Here is a 16,663-nt window from a genome sequence, read left to right on the forward strand (position 1 = left end):
TTTGGCTGGTGGCTAATGCAAACAAATGCAAATCTAAAGACTACACCATGACTGAGTTTAAGGGCAGACCAAGTTCACTAACATTAGTTGTATAGATCACATAGACTGAATACAATATTCTATAATTATCAGCACCATTTATTTTAGATATTGTTGTCAATAGATAGAACGTATGCATCATAATGCCTGATCACCATACAAAATGTAGATTACTGTGACATTACCATTGGCGTGTCAAGCTCCTTTGTGAGCTCCTGGGCTTTATTCAGCACTTGTTCATGCCTATTCTCTGTGAATAAAGCAAAATATGAATGGAGCTAGGCATTCAAAATACACATTAGCAAGTATCTCCCCTCGAATACAAATCAATGCTTCAAGTATTCAACACCAACAACTTAATTCAAATTCAAGGTTGCTATAATAACGTTAGCACATTGTATTTCGTCGTTAGCATTTACAGCATTCGCACATCACGCACACTGATGCACATTGATCACTATGCCTTCTACTTACCAATCGATTCATGCGCATGGCGCTCCATATTATTCACGATCACGACAGCTACTAAACAGACAGTAAGACAGACACGGACAAGAAGAAACAAACAATGTTGGCGTTGGTTTTGTTTCTTTTTTTGGGGGTGTAATTCCACAAAATTGATGATATCTATTTAAAACACAGTTATGTCTTATAGCAAAGTTATTATTAGCATAAATTAGCAACAATTCTTTAACTCATACCGTCTTCTTAGGCTACGTATAACATTAACTACTTGGGCAAACTACATTGACCTATCAAATTAGACGATCTCTGCTTTCATCTGCATTTATATTATTGCCTGCTTTTAATGCTAATCAGGTTTTAAAATACCCAGGTTTACCGCACCTACCTTTCACGAGGCTGAAGCTCTCTGTGAAACCGAGGTCTAAACGCAGGCGCACTGATAACAACGAAGTGAGTGCTACACTGCTAGATTGCGCATGTGCATTGATCGCTCGTCTGCCAGATTTTAGTGGATATCGTACGGATTTTTTGGTCATACTTTTAGTACGATATCCTACGAACTGTTTCATGAGGATACGTTGGCTGGTCTGTATGTAAATTTTGAGGCGTGACAAATGCGTAAACTCGGAGCTTCATTGGGATTCGCCCGTTTTATGGCGGGAGTTTCGAATTGTGAGATTTGCATAGGAAGGAGGTGTCGGTGGGGTTTTGAAGTTCTCTGTATGTCCATTTCACCCACTGAACTATCACTATTCATCTATGACAAGGTAAACTCGGTTTTGCATTCTATGACCCCTTTAACTGTGTTGCAATTGCAAGGGTTCCGTCACGAACATCTTAAAGACACTCAATTAGACCTATACACTACCAAGACGATCTTAATACCACGCCCCCCCCCCCCCCCTTGTCCAAGTCACAATGGACAATCAAAAAATCCAGTGGAAACTAGATGGCAGAAGTGTGTAGGCCAATCGGCCCACCATTTTTTTTCTACTTCGCCAACTACAGATGTTTGAAAGGTATGATATTTCGAAACGCCATGTTATTTCCCATAGACATTCGACGCCCGGAAGTTGGGTGGACACGGCTGTTTCGGAGGCGGGACTTATTCCAGAGAGTCTATTTGGACTAAGTATACAGTCCAAGTATACTTGACTCTGATGAAGACGTGGCACACGTCAAAACGTTAGTCCTTATGTTGGCACCTTAATAATAAAAAATTATAGTCCTTATGTTAGTCCTTACGTTAGTCCTTATGTTGGCACCTTAAGAATAAAAAATACTTAAATTCTACATCTTTGTCGCTCCGGTGAACTCTCTCTCTCTCTGGCTGTACAGGTTATTGTTGGGAAATAAACTATATTTGGATGTAATCATTTTGTACTCACCAAGATTTTGATTAGTAATTAATTGACTTTTGCATTTTATTGTAACTCCCCAACCCTGAAATAGTTCTTTCTGACTGCAAATTGTGCCTAAGTAGCATCCTTATAGGGCATTCATTATTTTCCCTTAGTGATTTTAGTTAAGCTTTGCTGACTAAATTGTTAGTCTGATATCTACATGTAATCATTATGTCTTGTAACAGGTTAGGCACCTCAGAGGCCAAGAATGCTGAAGACTCATGCCTGAGAAGGACCTCAGAGGATTACAAATGAAATGCTCTTGCCAGCTGCTAAGAAGGAAGTAGATGGGATTTTGCAGGAGGCTGTAAGAATAGTAAATGTTTTGCAATGTTTGCCTGCCTTAGGGAAGGAACCCAAGTGGGCTGAACGTGTTGAAGCCTCAGGACTTTCAAGCTCTATCCCTTTGATCAGTCAGCTGACTGATACCGAATTTCATGAAAGGGCAACAAAACAAGTCAGTGAGATTTTGCTAAAAAATCTTGAGAATGATTCCTGGCCTGAATCACCAGCTGGCGAATCTGCTGAAGTTCATAATGATGAAGATAATGATGATGACGAGTCAAATGCAAAAGCGGAAAGTCTGACAGACCTCTATCAGTTTCAAGCCTTTATTCCATCTGGCCCTCTGTCACTGTCTGTTGCAGATGATCTAGTTGGTGAAGTCATTGAATCCATGAGCGAGACTGTCTCCAGTCAAGATTTTCATGTGGCAGCATTTGATGTTGTTGGATACGTTACTGAGGGGATGAAGGATCTTGTGGAGCTCAACAAGTCAAAGAATGTTCAGGGCCATTCAGAACGTTGTGGGGAACTTGTTTTCTAAATCTGTCTACTCTGACAGTAAAGAGGAAACAACAATGGCATATGCCAGAAATGTAATTTGCCAAGTGATTACCTCAATGCAGAGTGACCTTCCAGATTTCAAGAGTGTAGAAAATTTAGAGCAAGCAGGTCTGGTTCATAAGATCCTTGGTGCTTTGTTTAATGAAATGCAAATGATTGACATCAAAATGGACAAGGATAAGCCACAAAGCCATCGACTGCCATCGCTCTCCTCAGCTGACTCAGAAGGAAATTACCAAAACGGACTCTGACACTCCTGTTCCCCCTAATGTGCCTATCAAAGGGATTTCTCCTGTTTTCTTGTGTCGCAGTGCTGGAATGAAGGACTTGTCATTGTCTCCTAAATGTTCACATGAAACCATCACTCATGTGGTAGACACCATCTTCGAATGGGAGAAACGTGTTCCCATCACTAGAAGACTGGAGGAATTAATCTCAGATACCAAAATTATGGAATATTCTCATAATATTGCAGGTGAAGTACAGAAGCTCCTAAAAAGTTATCATGGCGTCCAGACTATATCTGTGCCAGTGGGGAAGAGTCTCTCAGACTCCGTTGTGTACAAGTTGCGACCCAGAGCTGTAGGAAAAAATGAAATTCTATCAGGATTCATTTACGGTTACGTAGAGGAGGCTGTGAAGCGACTTGTCCTTTCGTCTTTATTTCCCTCAATCTCTTCATCGTCTGAGGTGTTCGGGAGCACAGTGGATGTATTCACACAGGTGATGACTCAAGTAGTCATGGAGACACTCTCCACACAGTCACAGGATAACGTAGCTTCACAACTTTGATGACATCAAGGAATTGGTCAAGGATGATCAGAAACTCTCAGACAAACAGGCACAGGACACTGAAATGCCATCTTTCACCAGTAGCTCAAATAATGTGCTCCCACATATTTTTGATGAACAGAAAGATTTGCCACAAAATAGTCACTGTGAAAGAGGTACCTCTCTGTCCCACTTAAGTCTGTTAGAGTCCAACATTAATAACTATGCATCCTTGGTGTCTATGCTGGTCATCCAATTGCTGAAGAAAATTAATAGTTTACACCAGAATATTAACCAGAACACACTTCCAGATGATGTTCTGGATATGTCCAATGACTTGATTGGGAAAATTCTGAATGAGCTCAATACAGCTTTTGGCATCAGAAGTGACGGACGTCATCCTCAGGAGGTGAATATTCACCAGATTTTCCGAGGTGTTTATAAGGAGCTTACTCAAGACTTTGGGTCTGAAAACATGCTCTGTTCTGCCCTGAAATCACAAAATCCATCTCTAACATCTTCACTGGTAGAAAAATTGACCAAAGCAATTGTAAAGACATGTAGCCAAACAAGCACACCAGGCATGTCTACCTCCAAGTCAATTAGACCCCAGGGAAAAAAAGAGGAAAAGACATAGAACAATATGTTTCCTTTTCGGCAGAAGATGCCAATTTTCAACTGGAAGGTAGAGTATCATACCTATCATTTAGTTCATGTAGGTCATGAAGTTCTGTACTGTACAATAAAGCAATACCCAGTTGTATGGTATATCTCTTAGTTACTATTTTTGTTTTTGTTACTTACTTTTTGTCTTTGTGCCTTCCTATTTTTATTTATTGCACTTTATTGTGAAGCATTTTGGTGTGGCTAAGCCGTCTGTAAATGCGCTATATAAATAAAATTGACATTGACATACTATATATGTTCTTCAGAAATCAAGGAGAGGAGATCTCAACGAACGCAAGGACTCTCCTGCAAAGACAAGTAAGTTCTTGTTGGTATTTAAACACCACCTCCCTGCTGTAACTTAAACAGTTCCAATAGAGAGGATGTATAAACCACTTTTTGTTTGTCACAGGTTCTTCTAGAGTTCAGGCAAATGAGACCTTGTCTGAGTTGAGGGAGACTCCTGCTGGTCCACTGGAGATGCCACAGGAGGAAAAGACTGGGGGTGCTGTTTCTTCAGGATCCCTAAGTTTTCAAGTTCTCCCTCAAGGTGGATTTCAGTTCATGCTAACACACGTTGCATATTCTATATTGAGTTTAACAATGTTGATTTCATAGACTAGTGAGTGAAGGACAAATCGAGTCAACATGATCTGTGAGTATGCACATGAAATATCTCCTCATTAACATTTGAAATAATTAATCATTTTATCAGAAAATAATGAGAGGTGCTAAAGTTGCACATTGTGACTGTCAACTCACTTGAAGAGAACAACAGTGTGCCAGGTAATAAAAACAACCAAAAAAAATCAGATACAAACATTGAACATTCACTTCATGAAATGCCATATTGCCAAATGCCGTATTCTTCCAGGCTGTGCAACATCGTCTCATGAGATTCAGCTTGATAAGGCCACTGCTGAGCTGACTGCTTCCGAGGGTCAAACCAAGCCAGAAGAGACTGTATCAGGGTTTGACAACACATCCTCTCTAGAGATGTGGCCATCCCACACAGCTGTTTGAGTCAACTACACAGGCAGATGATCTTTTAGATTATCAGACTTTTTCTCTAAATCTGGCTATTTGTATTGGACTTTTATCAGCCCGAATCTTTCATCTTTATTGTCTTTGTCACCTTTAAGTCAAAATAAATATGCATTCAATGACCATAGTGAGATTTGTATTTAGTCAAAATAACATCAAATGACTGACTTGCTGACCCCTGGTGGATGTAAAGTGTGCTATAATCTACAATGGATGTTCAAAAAATGATTGGGATTTATAATATTTTGAATGCAGTGTTTAATTTTGCATTCTGTGTGAACAATAGTATTGTATAGATTTCTGAAAAAAGAGACCGATACTTTGAAACTGTGTGTAAGCAGTTGTAAAAAAAAATGTTTGAGCTTTGTTCTGTGGGAGTCAGCAGTGTAGTTCTATTTTCGAACACTTGATGGTGCTGTTCTAGACCCTTTCAACAAGGTAAACAAAAACAATACTTGAACATTCTATTTGGGCCCCAATCTACTTCTTCTGCATTAAGATAACATATGGAATGTTAAAAAGGAAGTCTTGTGGGGCCAACTATGATGCTGATAATAATTATAATAATAAATATAATAATAATTGAACTCTCCTGAAAGGGTCCATAAAACATGTTAAGAATGTACACGATCATAGTCATGTGTTCTGTTCAAATTCAGAGAGAGGGAATAACTTTACAATGATTTCAAATGACATTAACAAACTTGACCAATATCACAAATATTATACACTGCATTTCCTCACTATGAAAACAGCAAAGTGAGAATGGTAAAATGACATTCATATTTTCTATCAACATTGAATTGTTGAGATTATTGTGAATCAAAATGTTATTACAAACAACAATTATATATTCTTCATATATGCGTTAATACCCAGGCCATTTCCAGTGGAAAGTATTTCCTGAGGAACACTGAAACGGATGAATTGTAATGCATCAAATTACAAGGTCAAAAAGAAATAAACATTTTGTATTGGTGATCTGCGCGTGTGGCTGAAAATGATGAAGATGATTTTGGGGAAGGGGCTGGCCATACGAACACTTCTAACAAGGGGAGAGAACGATGAGTGAGAGGATGTTGTCAACTCTAAAAGACGCGAGAACAGATATCTGAAGATAAAACGGTGAGATGGTGTGATGCTTTTGTCTTTAAAAAATAATTTAGGGTGTGCAGACACATTTTTAACCATTAATTTTTATAACTTTACACCACATATATTAGTAATGCAAATTTGAATTCCTTGAGGTCTTGATAAATCTTTTCCCTTTTTTTCTGATTACACTTTGAGAGTTGTATTAATGCTTGTTTGTATTTGCTTATTTCCAAATATTTATAAGTTTATAAGTCCATAATTGTGAGTTGAAATACAGTTAAAAATACAATAATTCATGTTTTTTTTTTATAATTGCATTGAATCATGTTGCTGTATTATATGAGATACATGTTTGAAATATTACAGAAACATCGGAAGGAATCTGAAGGGTTATAAGACAGTGAATGGCAAATCCATGAGCTCAAACACTGAATCAATAGGAAAGGCAGAGTAATTCAACACACACTAATATGAAGCATACACAAACATAAGAATCAAACTATTACATATCCTGTGATTCTGTCATTGTAGAATGTATAAATTCCCTGAACATGTGCTCTGGTATTTATGGTTATGAAATTAGTAGCGCAAAACAGATTATCCTTTCCTATTGGTAATTTGATCAGAACTGATGGGATTTTTTTTAAATATTATTCTAATTATACAAAGTGTTTTATCATTTAAATGCAATTTAAGGTACTTTTATTCACACTGTTATTCTATTGTTGAAGCAAATTACTGCATTTGAACAATGATGAAAATATTTACTTTTTGACTGTTATTTGAAAATCAAACCTGAACTATTTTGCTCTCCCACCCTGTCATGGAACAGTGAGCACAGAACCTTTCTGGCATAACACGCTTCAGGAGGACAAAATAGTTTGGAGGTTGGGAAACGAAACGGTGATATTTCCAACAGAACAAGTTCATTTCCTCGCGCCGGCTCTCAGGTTGGTCCAGCACAAACACATTTAAGTCATCAAGTCACACCGGTGAAAATATACCATGCTGTGGTTTCCTCCATTGTCCGATGGGAATCTCAGGGCTGTCTCTCAGGGATCTCGTCTGAGTGGAATTTAATTGGTCCTCATAGGCAAATAAGACAGCAGTAAAAAAAAAAATAACATTCACACTTTGAAGAATTAGGAGGGGCTTGAAAATATAAATGAATATAAACATCCTTTAAACTGCTGTAGGGTGTAATAATTCACTTCAGGTTGACATGTGGCAGATATTTCTGAAAGAAAACACAAGCTCAGATTTCAAATGTCTTTCTCCAGTTTTTAGAAAACATTGTGAGGCTTGATTGACACTTACTCACACAACTATTGACATCGGTATATCACTATTTTAGTTATTCATTTTCAGACCTTCAGCAGGAGGTGAAACTCAGACGAGGAAAGATGGAAGGCCAAAGCAAGAGAGCTGAGATAGAAAACCTTTCTTTTGCAGTTGTGGTTGACAAAGAGCAAGGGAGCATTTTCACCATGGAGGCCATCGTCCACAAGACAACACACCAGGATCTGGGAGGATCTTCTCAGCCCCAGTGTACACCTGAGAGTCCTGACCTGACACCTCCTCAGCCCACCAGCAGTGGTGTGGAGCCACAGGGAAACTGCAGGAGGACCAGAGAGCTGTGGAGGGGAAAGACAGACTTCCTCCTGTCTGTGATTGGCTATGCAGTGGATTTGGGAAATGTTTGGCGCTTCCCCTACATCTGTTACCAAAATGGAGGAGGTAATACATAATTTTGCTGTATATGAAGTGGGTTTATTTTGTACATTTGTATTCATCTGTATCACATCTCCTACAGTTTCTTTTCTGTCAGTCTCAAAGCAAAGTGAAATGCTGCTTTCATCCTCTCCTCAATTACCCATTTACCACGGTCCACAAATTGACCCTGACTTGCCAAACAGGTGCCTTTCTGGTGCCATACCTGGTGATGGCTGTGTTTGGAGGAGTGCCCCTGTTCTACATGGAGTTGGCATTGGGCCAGTTCCACCGGTCAGGCTGCATCTCCATCTGGACTCACATCTGTCCCATCTTCAAAGGTACAATAAGGCAGGGTCAGGATGCCGGACACTCACAGTTCAGAGTCAGAACACAGGCAGAGGATTGCTTGCAGCTGAATAAGAACAGAGACGGTTGATAAAACATGTTCTAAAGAATCTTTGATAAGAACCTTAGGGATAGGAATGCTACCGTTTTCAGATGGAGAGGAACCTAAAAGCAAGTAAATTAAACACTTGGATGAATTAGCAAACTGTAATAAATCAGATTTATCTGTTGAAATCAGTGAATCTACTCGTTCATAAATCAAGAAATCAATTAATAATGCCTTGATCTTTTCCTCCCTCGGTGTGCAGGCATTGGCTACGCTATCTGTGTTGTTGCTCTGTACACAGCGTTCTACTATAACACCATCATGGCCTGGGCCCTGCACTACCTGTTGTCCTCCTTCCACTCCACGCTCCCCTGGACCACGTGTGACAACCCCTGGAACACCCCACGCTGTGTACTCTACAGCCCTGATGACACCAATCACACCTGGGGCAACACATCCACCTCCCCGGCAGAGGAATACTACCTGTGAGGAATAGAAGTTTAAGGATTTCATTGAGAGTTTAACCCAGAGTATCGTTCAACAACATATCTAATTGAGACATACTTGAATATGACTGTAATTTTAATAAGTGATTATTAAATTATTTTAGTATATTTGAGTATATTTCCCCCCTCTAATTTGTGCTACTGTTGGTGACCCTGCACCAGAATATCATTTCATCTTCAATTAAAAACTTTGCAGCCTGATATGACAAAGGGGAAATTAGATCAGAGGCCAGGAGAGAGGAGTACTTGGGTCTCAGCCGAGGAGGAAAATAGGGATCAGAGTGCTGTCTTGTTTTTAGGGAGGGAGTGTTTATTCTCTCCAATTCTCACCCAAATATGCCGTCCCCCACCATCGTGAGGTTTCCATACGGCTCCCCTGGTGCCGTCGGGCGCCAGAGATCCCTGTTTTCAGTGAAAATACACCCTTTAATCTGTCCCTCAGATGGGTGCATGTTTCCCTTTCATGAGTCTTCCGCTTAGCCGTGTGTTTTCTCACATCATTCTCACACTCTAATGACTGCTATAACCTCCGAATCTATTCAATATTATATGTATCCCATGCATTATATGTATCCCATGCAATATATGTATCCCATGCATTATATGTATCCCATGCAATATATGTATCCCATGCAATATATGTATCCCATGCATTATATGTATCCCATGCATTATATGTATCCCATGCATTATATGTATCCCATGCAATATTCTATGTTTTCTGTCATGTAAAAATGCATGTGTCTACCATAAAATAAGTGTGTTTGTGATCTAGCGGACTGTGTGTCTTTATGTTTTTTCTACCTGTCTGTCTCTATCTTATTTATCTTCTTAACGATCCCCTGCCCACCCATCCTGTCGGTCAGTAAGAGTCCCGAATCATCCCTCTGCTCTCCCCTTCCCCAGACGTCACGTGTTGCAGGTGCACCAGTCTCCAGGCCTTCACCACCTGGGCTCGGTCAGCTGGCGCCTGGCCCTCTGTCTGCTCCTCATCTTCACCGTGGTCTACTTCAGCATCTGGAGGGGCATCCGCACCTCAGGCAAGGTGTGTCCGAGAGAATACAGGACCATGGAGGTTCGACAGGGTTAACGTTAGTCCCTCTATGTACCGACGACTGTGAAAGCCCTCTCTCCCTCTTTGATGTCCTTTGATTCTTATTCATGCTAATTGTTAAGAGCTCGAGTGTTTGCTTTTCTTTGTGTCCGGTGTGTGTTTATTCAGGTGGTGTGGGTGACAGCCACTCTGCCCTACCTGGTCCTTTTTATGATGCTCATGAGGGGACTCAGCCTTCCAGGTGCCTGGAGCGGAGTGCTCTACTACCTTAAGCCTGACTGGACCAAAATACTCCACACAAAGGTGTGCGTGTGTATGTTAAGGTATGTGTGTGTAAGAGTCAACATACCTTCAAACCCTTCTGTCCCTTGAATAGGTGTGGGTGGATGCCGGCGCACAGATTCTCTTCTCCCTGGGTCCCGGCTTTGGGGTTCTGATGGCACTTGCCAGCTATAATAATTTCCATAACAACTGTTACAGGTGAATATGGTTTACACATGCAACACAAACTGAAATACATGTATTTGGTAATAAGAACATTATTGTATTTCGTAATAAGCTTTCTGATGCTTTACCTGATAGCTGAATGCTTCCTTTTCTGCATGTATTGTTGTATATCAACATACTGTTGTTCATTTTAGGAGACAGGAACAATGTTACCACTTTAAAAGCATGTTATAATAAGCATGGGAATCATCTTTAGAATTAATTTCCATGGTATTTGGTCACGTGAAGGAAAGAACACCTACCGTTCCAACTAGCTGCCTCGGTTACACACTATGCACTTATGTGGTCTATGTCGGACCATCCCCATGAGACCGAAGTTAGCACAGCCGTTTCACAGTGTCCACATCTTGACCAAAATTCCTTGCTGCTGTTTTTAGTCATTTGTATGAATTCTGTGACATAATATAAGGGACTGTTGTTGGGAACTGCAACATGTATGTTGCCTTATTGACTGAACCCCCAGGGATGCCCTGGTTGGCAGTTGGGTAAACTGCTTGACCAGTTTCCTGTCCGGCTTTGTCATCTTCACTGTCCTGGGTTACATGGCCGAATTGAGAAAACAGGACATTGAGTCTGTGGCAAGAGACACAGGTAAGACAATTAACATCAACTATTGATGATGACTAAATCCCCCCTCTCTAGTTTTGACTTCTGCGTTGTCCATGTACCTGTGTGCTTTTTTCTCTGTTAATGTAACCTACCTTATCCATGTACCTTGTCTGTTTGTATGCTCCTATGTAAAAACTGTAAAGTGTCTTCGAATGTCTTGAAAAATGTTTAATTTTTCAAGATACTCAAAGCAAAAACTCTTACTGATGTTACTGTAAACTGATGTGTAAACATTTGTTACTGTAAACTGATGTGTGTTTTGTCATGCATACCTGCTGTTTGTTTCTTTTGCCATTGTCATGCATACCTGCTGTTTGTTTTCTTCTGAATCCAAAAATCCCCGTGTCTTCTGTAAGGTCCTAGTCTGCTCTTCATCACCTACACGGAGGCCCTCGCCACCATGCCAGCAGCCCCCTTCTTCTCTTTTATCTTCTTCCTCATGATCATTGCACTTGGACTGGACAGTACGGTATCTACAAATTCAGATTCATTCATCTGTACATAGAAACACCCTCAAACATGGAACGGAACAAATCTTTGTGATACTTAATTTAGATATTTAATTTGTAACCGTTTCAGTTCGGATCTAATTTTGCTGAATGGTGGATTTGTTTATCAGTAAATCAGCAAAACTAATAAATCTGGACATTGTTACATTTACATGTGTGCAGGGATGTAGTGGTAAAATAAGAGGTGGAAAAACTACAAATTCTGTGATCACGGTGAAGTGGACTGCGCCATGCAGTATCAGATTTTTAAAAAGGCACTCAGAACATGTTTGATGATGGTGGAGGTTATTGTCCAATGTTTATAATAATACCAGTGGTATTAAATCTAAATGGATAACCTCAATTTATATTCATGCACATGCCAACTAAGCTGTATATAACCTATACGATAGGTTACTGAATGACATTAAAGGGAATTAGTTCTTGTAGCTGTATTGTTCTTAAATGTACCAGCAATGTAGGTAGGTAGTATAGCCTACATGAATACAATATTTTCACCAACAGGCAACAAAGTTGCCCTGTTTATTTTCTGTTGTTTCAGTTGTCAGATAGTAATAACTAGTATAAATTACAAAAACGTCTACCACAATCCAGGTAATTTAGTTCTTTACACATAGACTTCAGTAATGTTTTGGTAATGCTATCAATTGAGCATTGTATAGTTTAAATGTAGCCTACTGAATAATTTGAAATGACTTTGAATTCAAGCAGAAATTATTCTTTCATAATTGTATAGCCTACTTGAATATGGAGATCATGTGCTCCACCTCTGATCAGTCAGAGTGATAGTGTAGGCTACACAGAGGACAAAAGGTCAAGATTGTACTTTTTGTAGAGAAGGGCCATCTGAACAAAGCAAGTGTTTGCGGTCAGAGAAACGTTAGCCTGTCCATCAGCTATTTATTCTTCAGAACTCAGGTTTTCACTAACCTCAGTCTGTCACTCAGCTCTTTATTTTGCTGATTGACTGCCAGCTGAAGAATATGGCAGTTATTGGGGTGAGACCATAGTTTCATGTGTATATTTGGTTAACAATAAAAGTAAGCAAAGTAAGAGGGCAAAAGGCTATCTGAGGATAGAAAGGTTTCCATGACAACACCCAAAAACGCTTTGTAAGGTGGATTGATGTCATATCCCTTGTTGGTTTGCCAAGATGTCAGTCATCTACTGAGAAGGTGAACACCAAATTCTGATTGGATTGTTGTAAGAAATAGGAGGCACTTTTGACCCCTTTTTGAGGATAAAGGATGGATCACAACTGCTCTTATCCATTTTCAGTGCTCCACAACACTTAGTTGTAAATTTATGCATATTTAAGGGTAATGCAAGGATTTTGTATTTAATTAGGTGTGCCCGACCGATTTGAGGGCCACTTGGGCCAAATATGCCAGGGCCGTTTTTTTGTCCCAGTCCGTCTCTGCCTCCACTACAACCCTGCATGTGTGTGCATAAGCAGGTGTGCTCTGTTCTGTTCTTACCTATAGCTGTGTGTGTTAGTTTGCAGGTCTGGAGGGGGTGGTCACAGCGGTGGTAGATGAGTTCCCTGGTGTCCTGCTGAGAAGGAGAGAATGGTTCGTTCTGGGCTTAGTGTGCTTCTGCTACTTCGGTGCACTCACCACTGTGGCATATGTGAGTTACACACCACACACACACATATATACACACACACATGCACACACATGCACACACCTACACACACACACACTCACACACCTGCACACACACACACACATACACACACACACACATGCACAAACCTACACACACACCTGCACACACACACATACACACACACACACATGCACACACCTGCACACACACACACACACACACACACGCATGCACACACACACACACACATACACACACACACACACACACACACACTTTACTGTATTTGTGTCCACATATACATAAGGACACAAATGTGACAGGTGCAATAATTGCTCAGACATAATTCCGTCACATGACTCTGTTGACAATAATAAAACAGCAGCACAACAGATATTATTGTTACAAATACTTGGCTCGAAGCATTAGAACATAGGGAAGTCCACACATGAATTGTAATTATTCAAGAATATTTATTAAAGCAATGAATAAATGTCAGTATAATGAATAGAAAAGCAAAATGTTGTGCAAATGTATGTCGAGGGGTATGAATCAAAGAAACAAAACACAGACGGAGGAGTGGACAGAGAACCTGCCTGCCCCATGGAGACGAGCTTTCTCATCACCCGGGCAACCAGGTTAACTCCGCACACCTGCGTATCTCCAGCCACCCAGCTGCAACACAGACAGACAGCAGTAGAAAGGGGCGGGGCTGGTGCAGAGTGCAGACCCAACAGGGTCCTGACATTATGGATACACATACACAGACAAGCACACACACACACACACACACACACACACACACACACACACACACACACACACACAACATGTTCACAGACGCAAACACACACACACAACATGTTCACAGACGCAAACATACACACGCATCTTTCGTCATCCTGCCTTTATTCTTTCTCCACAGGGAGGAGCGTATGTGGTGAAGCTGTTTGAAGAGTTTGCCACTGGCCCTGCTATTATTACGGTTGTCTTTCTGGAAGTGGTGGCTGTTTCCTGGTTCTATGGTAAACATAATCCTTTGAGGAATAATTTCCCCCTATGAAGATTGTGTTTATCATAGTTCATCAAGTGTTTCTGGGATGCCTTTACATGTAAAAGATTAAAATGATGTCTCAGTGTTTTTCTAAGGTTTTTAAACGTGACTGCATCATGTATGGTTCATACTGTTTTGCTACAGGTGTCTCTCGGTTCTGTGGAAACGTGCAAATGATGTTGGGCTTCAGCCCTGGCTTGTTTTGGAGGACCTGTTGGATGGTGTTCAGTCCCTGTTTCCTACTGGTGTGTGTGTGTGTGTGTGTGTGTGTTGGGGAGGGGGGGGGGCATGTTTCCAGAAAAATAAATATAAAATATGTGCCAGAGAAAGAAAAATGCATCTTATATTTACCATTTTATGGTGACTTCACATAGGCCACCCATATGTGTATAGATACTGTGTGTAAACCATGCACATATATTTTAAAGCATGGTTACCTACCGACAGTTCATTAAATGTTACATTTGTTAATTCAGGTGGACGAACTGAAAGTTGCCCAATACTGGCAAGACCCTATTATAAGTTTAAGTCTAAGTGGCTCTGTGTGTGTGCAGCTCTAGGCGTGTGACCCATAACTCTCTTTGACATCCTCATTTAGTTCATCATCATCAGTTTCCTGGCGGTCGCTCCAGAGCTCAAGCTCTTTGACTATCTCTATCCATCATGGACTACAGGCCTTGGGTACGGCATTGCACTCTCCTCTTTCATCTGTGTTCCAGCATACATGATCTTCTACATACTCTCCACCTCTGGAACCTTCAAACAGGTAGGATATAAGACCGTAGGAGTGTGTGTGTGTTTTGGTTACAATTTATTTAAGGTTGATGCTTTAGTCAAAGATGACAGTACAGGAAAGGCATTCATTTGATCAGCATGTGTGCAATCTGTCTTTCCAGCTGCACCACTCAGTAACTCTTTAACTTTAGGTTACCTTGCCTTGGCCTTGATACCTACTGTAGATCAACACACAGACTTTGGCAGCCTGCTGACCTGTGGAGTGTTTTGATTCTGATGTGTTATTCTTCATCCACAGCGCTTGTTGCAAAGCATCACCCCGCCGCAAGATGCAGTACATGCAGAAGACACTATGATGACACAGCTGTGACCCCACACACACACACACAGAGAGAGCGAGAGAGAGAGAGAGATACGCTCAACAACTTCAACAGGAAATTAAAAGGAAAAGAGTCACTGATCCTTGGGGCATGTATGGTATGGCTCATGAACTGCAGCTCACAGTCAGGACCTTTCCTCTGGGGAGATCGGAATGAACTGTTCGGTGACAAAATGCTTCTTTATGATCCTGGCCATTATGAAAGCATCTTTAAAATCTTCAAAAACAGAAGAAACATAATTCACTAACATGGTATCACAGTATTACTATAGTGGATACAGTGCATCATCAGTGTATATCATGTAATCTCTTTCTGTTTGAACTACTGTTTCTGTCTAACACTAGAGGGCACTAGATTTTTAGGAAATTATAGCAGGGTGAGGGGTTCAAGTGTAGCAGTGGATGCAAACGCAGAGCAGCACATTGAAATTGATACTCATGCTAGGCTAGGGTAAGAATATAATGACCTTCTTGTATGTCAAATAAGAAGTGAATTCATGCATTACATTGTAGATAGTAATTTAAATGTTTTTCCCCACATTGAGGCATTGCAGTAGGTTAAATAAACACCCATGTCAACCATTCTGTCAGTTTCCCAATACAAGCAATAATGTTTAGCTAACTAAAGCGCAGAATCGCTTTCTTCTTGTTGTCTCTATACTTTAAACCTCAACGCTATTATCCCTCTGGTAATCCTAATCTCATCTCTTCTACTCTCGCCCCTAATCCCACTGCAGAAAATGATGGCATTGCACACAATTTTTGAGTGATTAGTGGGCACATCTCAAGGACTACGTGTTTCGCTCTTGGCGTGTTTCGTTTGATTACATTTCACTTAGTTTTTCACTTAATATTTCATACCAAATGTGTGTGTTTGTGTGTGAGTGTGTGTGGCAGTGAGTGAATGAGTGAGAGAGAGACGACGACATTCTGTGGTACGCACAGGATGAGACATGAGGGGCGGAGGTTACAGCTCGTCTGCGACCAATTTCCTGTCAACATAACAGCTGTGCATGGGTGCACTGTATCTAGGAGACATTCATATAATTGGGTCAGTGTCTAAATCGTTCCCTATGAAAACCCCTCTTTCGATAACACACATTTAATTTAACTTTGGTGGATGGCTGTACTAAATGTATCGAAAATAACACGTGTGTACACACTGGACGAATGTCAGCCCATAAAATACCAACAATAATGCCTAAAATATATTAGGCTACTGTGGCTCATGATATTTTCCTGTTCAAATGAATATTGTAATATTTA

At 40.5% G+C, this 16,663-nt stretch overlaps 1 protein-coding gene and 1 long non-coding RNA gene across 3 annotated transcripts; both read left to right on the forward strand.

The window, feature by feature from the left end:
- Positions 1 to 2,095: 2,095 nt before the first annotated feature.
- LOC121709284 lies at positions 2,096 to 5,425 on the forward strand. 2 transcript variants are annotated; one of them, XR_006031895.1, is made up of 5 exons: positions 2,096 to 4,209; positions 4,457 to 4,508; positions 4,603 to 4,740; positions 4,906 to 4,976; positions 5,065 to 5,425. It is a non-coding gene; the product is annotated as an uncharacterized LOC121709284 (long non-coding RNA). The 2 variants fall into 2 exon arrangements; XR_006031894.1 differs by having other exon boundaries at positions 4,603 to 4,976.
- Positions 5,426 to 7,816: 2,391 nt separating this feature from the next.
- LOC121709125 (sodium-dependent serotonin transporter-like) lies at positions 7,817 to 15,846 on the forward strand. The gene is made up of 13 exons (XM_042092252.1): positions 7,817 to 8,066; positions 8,246 to 8,380; positions 8,696 to 8,918; positions 9,846 to 9,984; positions 10,162 to 10,296; positions 10,370 to 10,473; positions 10,964 to 11,091; positions 11,466 to 11,578; positions 13,116 to 13,247; positions 14,155 to 14,254; positions 14,428 to 14,528; positions 14,882 to 15,049; positions 15,317 to 15,846. The coding sequence occupies exons 1-13, from the start codon at positions 7,817 to 7,819 to the stop codon at positions 15,386 to 15,388; spliced, it is 1,800 nt and encodes a 599-aa protein (XP_041948186.1). The 3' UTR covers positions 15,389 to 15,846.
- Positions 15,847 to 16,663: the final 817 nt, after the last annotated feature.

The sequence above is a fragment of the Alosa sapidissima genome, chromosome 5 (assembly GCF_018492685.1).
Source record: "Alosa sapidissima isolate fAloSap1 chromosome 5, fAloSap1.pri, whole genome shotgun sequence".
Classification (NCBI taxonomy): Eukaryota; Metazoa; Chordata; class Actinopteri; order Clupeiformes; family Clupeidae; genus Alosa; species Alosa sapidissima.

Excerpts from the sequence above, each read along its gene's own strand:
- LOC121709125 (XM_042092252.1), top strand. The coding sequence starts at position 7,817 with ATGGAGGCCATCGTCCACAAGACAACACACCAGGATCTGGGAGGATCT. Across the intron at positions 8,381-8,695 it reads CATCTGTCCCATCTTCAAAG|GCATTGGCTACGCTATCTGT; the intron begins GTACAATAAGGC and ends CTCGGTGTGCAG. Across the intron at positions 10,297-10,369 it reads CCAAAATACTCCACACAAAG|GTGTGGGTGGATGCCGGCGC; the intron begins GTGTGCGTGTGT and ends TCCCTTGAATAG.